This window comes from Hyperolius riggenbachi, chromosome 1, assembly GCF_040937935.1.
Source record: "Hyperolius riggenbachi isolate aHypRig1 chromosome 1, aHypRig1.pri, whole genome shotgun sequence".
NCBI lineage: Eukaryota > Metazoa > Chordata > Amphibia > Anura > Hyperoliidae > Hyperolius > Hyperolius riggenbachi.
The window spans coordinates 526,158,225-526,174,481 of NC_090646.1; the positions used below are offsets into that span (position 1 = coordinate 526,158,225).

The 16,257-nt window shown below is 42.3% G+C and overlaps 1 protein-coding gene across 1 annotated transcript in view; it reads left to right on the top strand.

Moving 5' to 3' along the window:
• The window catches only part of FBXW8 (F-box and WD repeat domain containing 8), a 144,927-nt gene that overhangs the window by 32,204 nt on the left and 96,466 nt on the right, over positions 1–16,257 (top strand). The window contains exons 3-4 of the mRNA XM_068246005.1: positions 2,021–2,185; positions 13,888–13,976. Coding sequence (XP_068102106.1) covers positions 2,021–2,185; positions 13,888–13,976 — 254 coding nt within the window. The remainder of the gene's footprint in view (positions 1–2,020; positions 2,186–13,887; positions 13,977–16,257) is intronic.

Here is a 16,257-nt window from a genome sequence, read left to right on the forward strand (position 1 = left end):
GGATTGGGGCTTGATCCCTTGGGCAACAGTTCATGTCTGTGTGCTATACAGAAGGATTCCTAGCCTGCAGGCTAGTGACAAGTCTGTTGCTGTTTAAGCGGGGAGGAGTGACAACTGCGCGAGGATGATGGAGCAGCCTTTGTTGGGTACAGTGAGGAAAACTGTGGTCAGGCGTCACTGCCGAAGATTCAATGTGCTGTATCTTTAGGTGACGTTAGTTTCATCTAGTGTGTACCTAGCTTAATGGTTTTTTCCCCATTAACCATGGCTAAATCCTAGTAAGATTATTGCTACAAAAGCATATTGTTCTTAAATATATAAGATTGTATCTAAGAATTTATGACTTTAGTTTTCATGAAGCCTTATATGAACCTGCTAAAGCTGACAGTATGTCAGTTGCATCTTCTTACGCACATGAAATCTCACTGGTACCATAAGCTGAAATGCTGAAGAGGGTTTTTAGAGACTCTTTGCAGCTGAGATGAGGCTCTTACTGGCTAGCTTTCTGCCAATTCTCATGCATTAAGTTATAACCAACATACATCAGGGTTTTGCTGGTTAACTGTTATGCCCATACCGATTTTCTTTCAGCTTCTCGTAAAGATTATGTAATGGTTACCATGTCCATTCCCTCTTGTGCTTTATTGTCTTAATTGAAAATCCATAAAATATTGCAGTAGTAGGAACTTTTCCTTGTTGATATTTGCTTTCTACTGTGCCTTCTAAAAAGGGTGAATGTCAGTGTTAGGCTAATAATTATGGCTCCTCAGCAAAGCTAGGGACTGTAGAATTACATGTTTTGTTGCATCCCTTGAACGTCGAGTTACAGATAGCCCAGCAAACTCATGGTTAATCAGAACTCCTAGGAGTGTGTAAGGTCTGAAAGAGGCCAATACGCCTCCTTACTAAGATGCTATGCAAAATAGAAGTTTGCCTTCTTAAAACAGAAGATTATTCAGGTTGGAGTGAGCCCTGAGGTGTCCCACAATGCATCACTGCTGAATATGCAAATCATCTCTTTGTTGGTTCCTGATAGCTAAACTCACCTCCAGAACAGCTGGAAGGCAGTGATGTGTGAGCTTGTTAGTATTACAGAGCAATACTAATCCAACATGCATACAGACTGAATAATCGCTAATACCTTCTGTTTCATGAAGGCAAACTTCTATTTTTCACAGTAAAGAGGCTTTTTGGTCTCTTTCAATCCCTTACACACTCCTAGAAGTTCTGGTTCACCATGAGCTTACTGAGCAATCTGTAACTCTGGGTGTTTCATGTCCTAACCCCATAGAGCCACATTAATCCATGCCATGCACTGATGAGGATCAACCAATCCAGAACAGTCTGTATGCATTTTGGATCAGTTTGGCTCTGTAATATTAACAAGCATCCTGAATAATCACAAATGCCTTCTGTTTTAAGAAAGTAAACTTCTATTTTCCCTTGAGCTTTCTAACTGAAAGTTGTGTGTTTCTTCAAAGATCAATAGAATCCTTCTTAGGCCACTTCACCCCTCTTTCCAGTACCTTAGTGAATATAATTTGGCATAGAAGGCAGAATAAACTGATTACATGTAAAGTGTCATGCATCGAGCCCTTAGAGTTTTGAGCCATTTACCTCATGTGCAGTATGACTGGACATTGAGAATATTTAGGGGGACACTGAAGACTGAGGTGACAGTAGCCACACATGCTCTGTTTTGCTATGGACAGCAATCCCAAGTCTCTGTGAAGCGTTTCAAGGCTCTTGTAAGGAAATTCATGTTCGAGTGCCTTGAAAATGGCACATATTGTCTAGAAATCTCTGTAGTGTGCTTGCAATCCTATTTTGACTTGTATTCAATACCAGCTTTGTGGGCTTTGAACTAAGTGACTTAATCTCTTTGTTTCATGGACTAGTAAGAAGGATGAACATTCATTGGAACGAAACCCAGCTCTAATATGGGCCTTATCTGGCACAGCCATGCAGTCACAATAAGCCAATGGTGATTTCTTCATGCTTTGTTTTAATGTTTCAATAGGTAAGCAAGACGTGGAAGGCCCTTGCTGAGGATGAAGTGTTGTGGTACCATGTTTGCCAAATGGAAGGATACCTAACGGATAGTGAAGTTACAGCCTGCACATCTTGGAAAGGAGCTCTGAGAGAGACGCGGACTCAGGAGAGCCTGCTGAGGACAAACTGGAAGGTACCGTGCCACACTCTGTGTGTACAATGTTGTAACAGCTTTACATGTTCAAAACAAATATCATGCTGAGCTGTACCAGCCTCCCCTGCTGAGATCAACAGATTAAATAAACCACTTCTTTAAGCTGCTTCATTTAGATTTCAAATCTGTAAACTTTGTCACCTTAAAGTACATCAAAATTAGTAGAACAGAAATTAATATACTAAATAAATAATTAGAATGCCAAACAATTTAATCTATTATGTTTCCTGATTGAGTTCTTGTTTCATAGCACACAGCTGAGACTAGTTTTGGAAAAAAAAAAACAACTGCTAATTACATACAAAAGTACGAATATTAATGTTGACAGTTTATTTTTAGAAGTTTGCGTTCTTTGTTGTTTTTATGAATGCAAATGGAGAGGTGGAAAAAAACATACATTTTAGATTCTGCTGTCAAACCAGGCCAGACCTCTGGATTCAGGACTGTTCATGATGCTGATGAACTGCTTCCTGAAGAGATGATGGAAGTTAGTGGTTGGGGGAATGCCTGTGGTAGGGACGAAGATCAGTAGACATTTATGTAAGGCCAGGTTTGAAAAACATTTTAACCATATTGATGGTACAGATAAATTCTGCAAGATAAGGAATAGAATTCCACTGAATGGATGCAGCCTGAGAAAAGTCTTGTAGCCATGCATTGGAGGAGGTTATATTGTCATGTGAAAAGGTAAGTACACCCCTTGTAATTTTGGACACCAAATTTTTGTTTATCTAAAGATAATACCTGTATAGGCAAACAAAAGAAAACTTTAAATATTTACAATAATTTATTCAACAAAGTTAATAAGTATACAGTTTGCATAGGTTTTATGCCATTTGCTTATTTAGAAAAGCTTAATACGAGGGTCATCCAGAAAGGAAGTTATTTTCGATTAATCAATTAAGGAAACATTTTATTGAATTAATACACACTGTATCTTCTGATTATTTTGCCGCATAATCACCTCCTTTATTTAAGCATTTATTTTTTATAAAATGTAATGTTTTACAAGCTTTTCAATCCCTTTTCTAGCAGGATAATTTGAGGGAGGCTCTTCATGTTAATTCTGCGGAACAAGCCGTTACCTGCATTGTGCAGATATGTGATTAGCAGTGCAAGAAGGAAAGAGTTTTACCTGCAAGATGCAAGTTAAAATTTTTTATAAACCGTACCATGTGTGGCAGATAAAAGCCAGTGGTCTGTTACATTCTGAGTGACCCTCGTACATTCTTGGTACTGATACATGATATTGCCCCCTATGGCAGAAATAATTTCAAGTACGCCTTTGATGCAACTGTCTACCAGCCTCTGACATCGACTGAGAGAATTTGATAAAATTGTTTCCCCCTTCATGCAGAATTTCAGCTGTGCAATTCCTAGGGTGTTTTTTTTTTATTATTATTTGTGCATGCGCAACCTCAAACCACTACACAGCTTCTAAATGGAAATTAGATCAGGACTTTGACTTGTCAATTCCATATCCCCTATTTCTTTTTTAACCAGTTCGGTTACATTCATTGGACTGTTTAGTATTACTGTCATGTTGCAAGGTACACATTCGTTTGAGCTTCAGTTTTCTAACACCTTTTTTAGCACCCAGGGCATCTCAATAGCACATTAAAAATGCATGGCAACAATCTGTTTCATTGTTAAAAAAAAAACTTCAATTTTACCATTTATTTTTACATTTGAAGTATAGCAGAGATTTTATTAGCCTACTTCAGCAGGCCAGCCTGTCTGAACCCGTCCGCAGAAATTTCAAGCATCTAAAGTCTTAAGTAATTGTTTTATTGCACTCATTACGAAGAAGTAAACAATACCTTTTCATCAACAGAGTGGGGTGGGTAATTGGGACAACTGCTTCAAATAGGTATCCAGATGGAATGTGCTAAAGGACAACTGAAGTGAGAGGTATTGAGGTTGCGATATTTATTTTCTTTTAAACAATACCAGTTGCCTGGCAGCCCTGTTGATCTATTTGGCTGCAGTGGTGTCTGAATAACACCAGAAACAAGCATGCAGCTAATCTTGTCAGATTTGACAATAACGTCAGAAACACTTGATCTGCCGCATGCTTGTTCAGGGTCTATGCTTAAAAGGAAATAAATATAGCAGCCTCCATATACCTTTCACTTCAGTTGTCCTTTAAGATGGCATCTTTGACTTCTGTAAATAAGGACAGTGAGAAGGGGAGGGGGAACGTGACAGCTCATATAGCTATTACAAATTCCAGGGAAAGAAAGGGTGCTTAGTTCCCTTTAAGCACTCTCATCCCGAAACCAGATACTCCCACCAGCAAGCTTTACAATTGGTATCAGTTTTTCTTGGGGAAGGGGGGGGGGGGGGGTTGCTCATCATTGGGAGCTATATTAATGGTAAAAAGCCTAGTTTTCTTTTAAAAAACAGAATATTTTTGAATGAACACACATTTTGAAGACTTGTGTGTAAAACATTTATTTATCACTAATGTGGAAATTAAATTTAGATTATTGTGTATTGAAACCTTTAAAAGTTAAAAATTTCCATGGGGTGCACAGGCTTTTCATGTAACTGAGGAGGACATTATTAGGTCTTTGGAAGAAGGAGAGGGAGAGGCAGGAGAAAATCGTGAAGTGATTTGAAAGCAAAGCATAGTAGTGTGGATATTCTTTTCAGATGGATTGACAGAGAGGAGTAGGAGATGACTGGTGAGAAAGGCGGATAAGGTTTGCAGTAGCATTTAATGCCAATTTTAAACTGTCATTGGCCTAAAGGAAACCAAAGGTGAGAGGGATATGGAGGCTGCCATATTTATTTCCTTGCAAACATAGCCAGTTGCCTTATAGCCCTGTTGATCTTTTGGCATAACTAGTGTCTAAGTCAAAACCCAGGAACAAGCATATGGCTAATCCAGTAAAGCCTTAGTCCGCTGAGTCAGAGTACCTCATCTGCAGCATGCTTGTTCAAGGTCTATGGCTAACTATATTAGAGACACAGGATCATCAGGACTGCCATGCAACTGGTATTGTTTAAAAGGAAATACATATGGCAGCCTCCATATCCCTCTCATCTCGGGTTCACTTTAAAGCCCCTCTACTGGTTGTTAGAGTAACTGCTTGGCCATGCATGCATACACCAACTTTGGAGGGATAGTAATTGACAGCTTGGCCACACCCATTTCCTGAAGATTATGAATATTTTCCAGGTAGAAGAGGGAAACCAACCAGACCTTAAATAAAGTAGTTTTTCAAATATTTGCACTTATGTTTCGGGGAAGTTGGTAAGGGAGGCAGATTTTTTTTCTACTTGGAGGGAGCCTTTAAAATTGGTTGTAGATGTGAAAAATCTAGTAATTTATCAATGTTGCTTTCTGACATGGTCCCCATGTGTTCCTCTCGTTTTGATTTAACAAAATACCAACCATGACCATCTGGCAACCTGTCTACATCAGACGAGAAATGTAAATATATAAACAGGTCGTTTTTTTTCCCCCATTCATTTATAATGTTCTTGGGGCTACTCAACTTTTGTGCCTGTCTAAGGTTCTATGTCTGCAAACTTCTGAAACCAGCCTGCAGTTGAACTCTCTCAAACCTATTTTACACCCATAGAGACGGGCAGAAATTGGCAGAAGCTTACACGTGTTCTGCATAATGTGATTTTTGCTCCCAACGAAGCATTAAGCATATCCCACATCAAGTGTTGCCAATTTCAAGCCCCACCCCAGAGACATGTGATGTATTAACACACATTTTTTAATATTTCATTAACATTTTATGAAGGGTTGTTATTTTCTGAGTTTTTTTATTTTAAGGGTCTTGCTCTAAGGAGTATTTCCAAGTCAGAAGCGGTCTTGTGCTGTGTCAGATTTCTGTGTGGAAAGCCGAATATTAGAGCTCCTTTATTGGTCTTATGTTCACATATGTCGTAACAGCAGGTTGAGTAGCATGGTTCTACCGTGTGAAGCCTGCCTCAGGTCTCTTTGGATTTAGGAAGATTATGGAAAGTGGAATTTTAAAATCAATTATTTCAATTAAATTCAGTGTACAAGCAATGCTAATCAGGTGCAGCCGGCATTTCTAGCATCTGGCTGTATGCAGCATTGGTAGGATCTCTTTCAGACTGGCTGACAGTTCCATCTCTCTGTCCGTTCTGCTCAGCTTCATTTTTAAATTCCTACTTGATGCTTTCCAATATTAACAATGTAAGCAGAGTAAGTTCATTATTTTGATAGCTTGTGCTTGTTGGCTTTATAGTTTTTGTTTGTTTTTTTGGGGTTTTTTTTTTTTTGCCACAAAATAAGAAATTTTGACAGCTAGAGTGTTCATTTATCAGTTGTTATGTTATCTCTATGAAAAGAACATTATGGAAATGGAGCGAGGCGCCCCAAAAAGCATAAAACACTTAAAACTGTTTAAAAGGTAAGGGAAACATGCCTCAGAATGACACATAGTTTAGGATAAAAAAGAAGTAGTTAGTGTTTTATTTATTTTTATATTTTTTTTACAAACAAGAGTAAAACGTTTCATGGGACTCAATCCGCCGCTTTCTCAGGTTAATCAATAGGCCTATATGCAATTTCAAGAGAACCCGAGGTGTGTTTAACCACTTCCCGACCGCCCACTACACAGGGGCGGCGGGGAAGTGGAGCCCTGCAGGACGGCCTCACCCACAGAGGCGGCGGTCCATTTAAGGGCATGGGCGGAGCGATCGCGTCATCCGTGACGCGATCCTCCGCCGGCGCCTGTCACCGCTCGCTCGCCGCAACATCCCGCCGGCTATACGGAAGCGCCGGCGGGATGTTAACCCCGCGATCGCCGCATACAAAGTGTATAATACACTTTGTAATGTTTACAAAGTGTATTATACAGGCTGCCTCCTGCCCTGGTGGTCCCAGTGTCCGAGCCACCCTAGTCTGCACCCAAGCACACTGATTTCTCCCCCCCCTGCCCCAGATCGCCCACAGCACCCATCAGACCCCCCCCCTGCCCACCCCCCAGACCCCTGTTTGCACCCAATCACCCCCCTAATCACCCATCAATCACTCCCTGTCACTATCTGTCAACGCTATTTTTTTTTTTATCCCCCCCCCTGCTCCCTGCCCCCTCCTGATCACCCCCCACCCCTCAGATTCTCCCCAGACCCCCCCCCAGACCACCCCCCCCCTGTTTACTGTATGCATCTATCCCCCTGATCACCTGTCAATCACCTGTCAATCACCCGTCAATCACCCATCAATCACCCGTCAATCACCCCCTGTCACTGCCACCCATCAATCAGCCCCTAACCTGCCCCTTGCGGGCAATCTGATCACCCCCCCACACCAATAGATCGCCCACAGATCCGACATCAGATCACCTCCCAAATCCATTGTTTACATCTATTCTCTCCTCTAAACACCCACTAATTACCCATCAATCACCCATCAATCACCCCCTATCACCACTTGTCACTTTTACCTATCAGATCAGACCCTAATCTGCCCCTTGCGGGCACCCAATCACCCGCCCACACGCTCAGATTGCCCTCTGACCCCCCCTTATCAATTCACCAGTGCATTAATTACATCTGTTCTTCCCTGTAATAACCCACTGATCACCTGTCAATCACCTGCCAATCACCTATCACCCATCAATCACCCCCTGTCACCCCCTGTCACTGCCACCCATCAATCAGCCCCTAACCTGCCCCTTGCGGGCAATCTGATCACCCACCCACACCATTAGATCGCCCGCAAACCCGCCGTCAGATTACCTCCCAAATGTATCGTTTACATCTGTTATCTTCTCTAAACACCCACTAATTACCCATCAATCACCCCCTATCACCACCTGTCACTGTTACCTATCAGATCAGACCCTAATCTGCCCCTTGCGGGCACCCAATCACCCGCCCACACGCTCAGATTGCCCTCAGACCCCCCCCCCCCCCTTATCAATTCGCCAGTGCATTAATTACATCTGTCCTTCCCTGTAATAACCCACTGATCACCTGTCAATCACCTGCCAATCACCTATCACCCATCAATCACCCCTTGTCACTGCCACCCAACAATCAGCCCCTAACCTGCCCCTTGCGGGCAATCTGATCACCCACCCACACCAATAGATCGCCCGCAGATCCGACATCAGATCACCACCCAAGCGCAGTGTTTCCATCTATTCTCTCCTCTAAACACCCACTAATTACCCATCAATCACCCATCAATCACTCCCTATCACCACCTGTCACTGTTACCTATCAGATCAGACCCTAATCTGCCCCTTGCGGGCACCCAATCGACCGCCTACACGCTCAGATTGCCCTCAGACCCCCCCTTATCAATTCGCCAGTGCAATATTTACATCTGTTCTCCCCTGTAATAACCCACTGATTACCTGTCAATCACCTATCAATCACCCATCAATCACCCCCTGTCACTGCCACCCATCAATCACCCCCTGTCACTGCCACCCATCAATCACCCGCTGTCACTGCCACCCATCAATCAGCCCCTAACCTGCCCCTTGCGGGCAAACTGATCACCCACCCACACCAATAGATCGCCCGCAGATCCGACATCAGATCACCACCCAAGCGCAGTGTTTCCATCTATTCTCTACCCTAAACACCCACTAATTACCCATCAATCACCCCCTGTCACTGCTACCTATCAGATTAGACCCCTATCTGCCCCTAGGGCACTCAATCACCCGCCCACACCCTCAGAATGCCCTCAGACCCCAGCCCTGATCACCTCGCCAGTGCATTGCTTGCATCCATTCCCCCCTCTAATCACACCTTGAGACACCCATCAATCACCTCCTGTCACCCCCTAGCACACCTACCCATCAGATCAGGCCCCAATTTGCCCCGTGTGGGCTCCTGATCACTCGGCCAAACCCTCAGACCCCCTTCCGATCACCTCCCCAGTGCATGGATTGCATCTATTTTCCCCTCTAACCACCCCCTGAGACACCCATCAATCACCTCCTGTCACCCCCCTAGCACTCCTATCCATCAGATCAGGCCCAATACAACCTGTCATCTAAAAGGCCACCCTGCTTATGACCGGTTCCACAAAATTCGCCCCCTCATAGACCACCTGTCATCAAAATTTGCAGATGCTTATACCCCTGAACAGTCATTTTGAGACATTTGGTTTCCAGACTACTCACGGTTTTGGGCCTGTAAAATGCCAGGGCGGTATAGGAACCCCACAAGTGACCCCATTTTAGAAAAAAAAGACACCCCAAGGTATTATGTTAGGTGTATGACGAGTTCATAGAAGATTTAATTTTTTGTCAAAAGTTAGCGGAAATTAATTTTTATTGGTTTTTTTTCACAAAGTGTCATTTTTCACTAACTTGTGACAAAAAATAAAATCTTCTATGAACTCGCCATACACCTAACGGAATACCTTGGGGTGTCTTCTTTCTAAAATGGGGTCACTTGTGGGGTTCCTATACTGCCCTGGCATTTTAGGGGCCCTAAACCGCGAGGAGTAGTCTAGAAAACAAATGCTTCAAAATGACCTGTGAATAGGACGTTGGGCCCCTTAGCGCACCTAGGCTGCAAAAAAGTGTCACACATGTGGTACCGCCGTACTCAGGAAAAGTAGTATAATGTGTTTTGGGGTGTATTTTTACACATACCCATGCTGGGTGGGAGAAATTTCTATGTAAATGGACAATTGTGTGTAAAAAAATCAAACAATTGTCATTTACAGAGATATTTCTCCCACTTAGCATGGGTATGTGTAAAAATACACCCCAAAACGCATTATACTACTTCTCCTGAGTACAGCGGTACCACATGTGTGGCACTTTTTTACACCCTAAGTACGCTAAGGGGCCCAAAGTCCAATGAGTACCTTTAGGATTTCACAGGTCATTTTGCGACATTTGGTTTCAAGACTACTCCTCACGGTTTAGGGCCCCTAAAATGCCAGGGCAGTATAGGAACCCCACAAATGACCCCATTCTAGAAAGAAGACACCCAAAGGTATTCCGTACGGAGTATGGTGAGTTCATAGAAGATTTTATTTTTTGTCACAAGTTAGCGGAAAATGACACTTTGTGAAAAAAAACTATTAAAATCAATTTCCGCTAACTTGTGACAAAAAAATAAAAACTTCTATGAACTCACCATACTCCTAACGGAATACCTTGGGGTGTCTTCTTTCTAAAATGGGGTCATTAGTGGGGTTCCTATACTGCCCTGGCATTTTAGGGGCCCCAAACCGTGAGGAGTAGTCTTGAAACAAAAATGACCTGTGAAATCCTAAAGGTACTCATTGGACTTTGGGCCCCTTAGTGCAGTTAGGGTGCAAAAAAGTGCCACACATGTGGTATCGCCGTACTCGGGAGAAGTAGTACAATGTGTTTTGGGGTGTATTTTTACACATACCCATGCTGGGTGGGAGAAATACCTCTGTAAATGACAATCTTTTGATTTTTTTACACACAATTGTCCATTTACAGAGGTATTTCTCCCACCCAGCATGGGTATGTGTAAAAATACACCCCAAAACACATTGTACTACTTCTCCCGAGTATGGCGATACCACATGTGTGGCACTTTTTTGCACCCTAACTGCGCTAAAGGGCCCAAAGTCCAATGAGTACCTTTAGGATTTCACAGGTCATTTTGAGAAATTTTGTTTCAAGACTACTCCTCACGGTTTAGGGCCCCTAAAATGCCAGGGCAGTATAGGAACCCCACAAATGACCCCATTTTAGAAAGAAGACACCCCAAGGTATTCCGTTAGGAGTATGGTGAGTTCATAGAAGATTTTGTTTTTTGTCAAAAGTTAGCGGAAATTGATTTTAATTGTGTTTTTTCACAAAGTGTCATTTTCCGCTAACTTGTGACAAAAAATAAAATCTTCTATGAACTCGCCATACTACTAACGGAATACCTTGGGGTGTCTTCTTTCTAAAATGGGGTCATTTGTGGGGTTCCTATACTGCCCTGGCATTTTAGGGGCCCTAAACCGTGAGGAGTAGTCTTGAAACGAAATTTCTCAAAATGACCTGTGAAATCCTAAAGGTACTCATTGGACTTTGGGCCCTTTAGCGCAGTTAGGGTGCAAAAAAGTGCCACACATGTGGTATCGCCGTACTCAGGAGAAGTAGTATAATGTGTTTTGTGGTGTATTTTTACACATACCCATGCTGAGTGGGAGAAATATCTCTGTAAATGGACAATTGTGTGTAAAAAAAATTAACAAATTGTCATTTACAGAGATATTTCTCCCACCCAGCATGGGTATGTGTAAAAATACACCCCAAAACACATTATACTACTTCTCCTGAGTACGGCAATACCACATGTGTGGCACTTTTTTGCAGCCTAACTGCGCTAAGGGGTCCAAAGTCCAATGAGCACCTTTAGGCTTTACAGGGGTGCTTACAATTTAGCACCCCCCAAAATGTCAGGACAGTAAACACACCCCACAAATGATCCCATTTTGGAAAGAAGACCCTTCAAGGTATTCAGAGAGGGGCATGGTGAGTCCGTGGCAGATTTCATTTTTTTTTGTCGCAAGTTAGAAGAAATGGAAACTTTTTTTTTTTTTTTTTTTTCTCACAAAGTGTCATTTTCCGCTTACTTGTGACAAAAAATAATATCTTCTATGAACTCACTATGCCTCTCAGTGAATACTTTGGGATGTCTTCTTTCCAAAATGGGGTCATTTGGGGGGTATTTATACTATCCTGGAATTCTAGCCCCTCATGAAACATGACAGGGGGTCAGAAAAGTCAGAGATGCTTGAAAATGGGAAAATTCACTTTTGGCACCATAGTTTGTAAACGCTATAACTTTTACCCAAACCAATAAATATACACTGAATGGGTTTTTTTTTATCAAAAACATGTTTGTCCACATTTTTCGCGCTGCATGTATACAGAAATTTTACTTTATTTGAAAAATGTCAGCACAGAAAGTTAAAAAAATCATTTTTTTGCCAAAATTCATGTCTTTTTTGATGAATATAATAAAAAGTAAAAATCGCAGGAGCAATCAAATAGCATCAAAAGAAAGCTTTATTGGTGACAAGAAAAGGAGCCAAAATTCATTTAGGTGGTAGGTTGTATGAGCGAGCAATAAACCGTGAAAGCTGCAGTGGTCTGAATGGAAAAAAAGTGGCCGGTCCTTAAGGGGTAGAAAGCCCTAGGTCCTCAAGTGGTTAAAGAATGTTATCTGCATACAGAGGCTGGATCTGCCTATACAGCCCAGCCTCTGTTGCTATCCCAAACCCCACTAAGGTCCCCCTGCACTCTGCAATCCCTCATAAATAACAGCCATGCTGTGAGGCTGTGTTTACATCTGTAGTGTCAGTCTCAGCTTCTTCCCCGCCTCCTGCAAAGCTCCGGTCCCTGCCCCCGTCCCTTCCCTCCAATCAGCAGGGAGGGAAGGGATGCAGGCGGGTACTGGAGTTTTGCAGGAGGCGGGGAGAGCAGCAGACTGACACTATAGAGCTAAACACAGCCAGCTCTGACAAGCTGTTTGTCAGCAGCGTGGCTGTGAATTATGAGGGATTGCAGAGTGCAGGGGGACCTTAGGGGGGTTTGGGATAGCAACAGAGGCTGGGCTATATAGGCAGATCCAGGCTCTGTATGCAGATAATATTCTTCAAACCCACCTCGGGTTCTCTCTAACTTTTTCTCCTGAATTTTCTCCTAGGACAGTGATGGCTAACCTTGGCACTCCAGCTGTGACAACCACAAATCACATCATGCCTCTGCCTCCCCGAGAGTTATGCTTAGAGCTGTCAGAGTATTGCAATGCCTCATGGGACTTGTAGTTCCACCACAGCTGGAGTGCCAAGGTTAGCCATTGCTGTCCTAGGTGATAATTTTCATGGGCAGTCATCCCACTTCCTCAGGCTACAACCATGCCTAGAAATTGAAAATAACATAAATGCTCTAAAACTCTGCATGTATAGCAGCCAAACATGATTGCATAATGCATGTATATTAGCGTATATATATATATATATATATATATATATATATATATATATAGAGATATATATATATATATATCCATATATCCATCTATCCATCCGCAATAGCAGCATAGGGGCGATATACAGGCTGGGAACGCGAACAATCACTCGCGTTCCCATGCCTGTTGGCCGGTGACGGCGAAACCGGAAGTCGACGCCGGCGGGTCCAGAGGCATCGGGGCGGAGCTGCGAGGGCACCGATCCGCTGCAGGGGGCTGAGGGAAGCCCCAGGTGAGTTAATCTCATTTTTTTTAACCGGCTTTAGGTTCACTTTAACATACAGCATTTTAAAAAAGTTGCTTTAATCGATAGATGTAATCGGAATCGCCACTGAAATTTGTTGTACAGTGGAGTCCTGTTTGTCCAGAATGCTTGTGTCTCCAGTAAATTTGTTGCATCTCTGCAAGTTGTCAGGTAGAAAATTCCTAAACTTTTTTTTTATTTTTTTATGTGCTGCCGGATTTTCATGATGCAAATCAATGTTTTTTCTTCTACCATTCTACTGTACTAATAACGTCAGTTTAAAATGTTGGAGGCTCTGGATTAGCAGAGCAGCCAGGGAGTCAGAATTGTTTAAAAGGAAATAAATGTGGTGGCGTACATATCCTCACTACAGGGTAATTATAACAAAGCAATGGGAGATATTAAATCTAATCTTAAAAAACAATTTTTTTATCATAACATACACAACCCCCTTTCTCTGTTTCAGAATCGTATAGGTGCCGTGAGCCAGCTTCACTATGAACTGGGAAAGGTGTTATGTGATGTTCATGCATCTGATGGAGTTGTATTAGCTGGGTAAGATAAAACAAAAACAAATAAGACTTGGATGATTAAAAAGAGGTTAATCTTCATTTGATCCACTTTTAAATTTTTTTCTATATATGTATTTTATTTTGCTCATTAACGGTACCATTTTTAGTTACATATTTTGATCAAATTATTCAGATCTTATTGTATGAAAACAGAGAAGCTGGTCTTGAATGATCGCATTATCGGTTGTTTCCTTAAAGAAATTATTTTTCACAAATACAATCATAACTGTTTTAGATACGATTGCAAGTAGGATTCTTTAATGCTTTGTTTTGATTAATTGCAATATTTTCTTTTAATCTGAATAATGTTATAAAAAATAAGATGATTTGCTAAAAATATGCACCGTTATTGGATATCTTTAGTTTATGCTGTAGCACTGTACAAATACCAGGGCTGTGGAGTCTGTACAAAAATCTTCCGACTCCTCAATTTATGAAATCACGACTCCAACTCCGACTCCGGGTACCCAACATGGCTCCGACTCCTTAGTCTAATACTTAAAGGAGTTGTCAGGGGAAATAGTAAAATGAATGGTACTTACCGGGGGCTTCCTCCAGCCCCAAGCTCCCAGGACCTCCCTCGCCGCAGCTCTGCCCGCAGCCGTTCGCCAGAGCTCCGACCCGGTCCCCGGTGATGACGTCAGAGCGACCTGGAGGTCACTCTGTACTGCGCCTGCGCGATCGGCGCTGTCAATCACTGCCACGTGAGCCGGAGTGGACTGCGCAGGCGCTCTGCGCCTGCACAGTCCGCTCCGGCCCATGTGGCGGTGATTGACAGCGCCGATCGCGCAGTACAGAGCGACCTCCAGGTCGCTCTGACGTCATCGCCGCAGACCGGGTCGGAGCTCCGGCGAACGGCTGCGGGCAGAGCTGCGGCGAGGGAGGTCCTGGGAGCTTGGGGGTGGAGGAAGCCCCCGGTAAGTACCATTCATTTTACTATTTCCCCTGACAACTCCTTTAACAGGGCTGTGGATTTTGTACAAAAATCATCCGACTCCTCAGTTTATGAAATCAACGACTCTGACTCCGGGTACCCAAAATTGCCTCGACTCCGACTCTACAGCCCTGACAAATACACTTGTTTTTGCTACAAACGAGGGCTTTTCAAATAATCACAACTTTATATAGCACCCTTGATATTAACTATAAAGATCTATTTCCTTCGACATCTTAAATCCATACTGGTGGTTGTAGAATGTTAAATGGTCATTTGTCTCAAAAGGACAGAACAAAATAACCTGATACTCATACTTTTGTTTATTGTAGGCATCTGATGGTCTTTTATACAATACAAATATGCAAGTCATAAGTAAAAGTCATAAGTAAATTAATCAGGAAAAGGCAAAAGGAAACATTGTATGATAATTGCACAAAGTTGTTTCCCAGTATTAAACGTATTTTAGATAAAGTGATGTGTAGTACATTTTTTTTTCCTAATAACTACAGTAGTGCTTAAAGGACTCTGTGACATTACGTACAGTTCAAATAATCTAAAGTTTCTGTGAATACACAATGGCACTGTAGTCATGGCTGGCTAAATTTGCATTGCATGGCCAATCTCAATGTGTGAGGAACAGAAAAGGCCTAAGCTTGTTTTACAATATTTAAAGTAGAACTCGAGTGCTCATATTGATCACCTGCAACTAAATCAGATAAATACGCTGTTTACATTTCTAGTACACCAGTAAGTTCATTTCCCCCCCCCCCCCCCAAAATTAGTGTTATTCTACAGGAAGGACATAAGGCTATTACTGTGGTAAATATTACATTGTGAGCTCTTATGAGGGGCAGGTAGTGACAGCAATTGTTGGAAGTACCCTGTGAAGTGCTATGGAAGATGTCAGCACAATATAAATACATAATTCTATATAGGACGTGGGTATGTGCCTGCATGCTAACAGACACATAGATGAGTCAGTAAGTTTTTAATTCCCCCCCAAGATCCTCTCTTGGTCTTTTTGCAGCGACCATTTCTCCCAGTGTAGCAAACAAACCTTACTTAGTTCTAACAGGTACTTGCTGTATTGGCCAGTCTCGCAGTTTCGTAAGGCAAAAGCTGGTACTGATGTGCAATGAACCACTTCAGCACCACAGGGTTTTTTGCTTAAAAACCAGAGCAATTTTCACATTTCAGCGCTCCTCCCATTCATTCACCAATAACTTTATTGCTACTCAGATGTAAATGATCTATATCTTGTTTTTTTGCCACAAATTATGCTTTGTGAGGGTGATATTTGCTTTTAGTAATTATGTTATTATCTGTG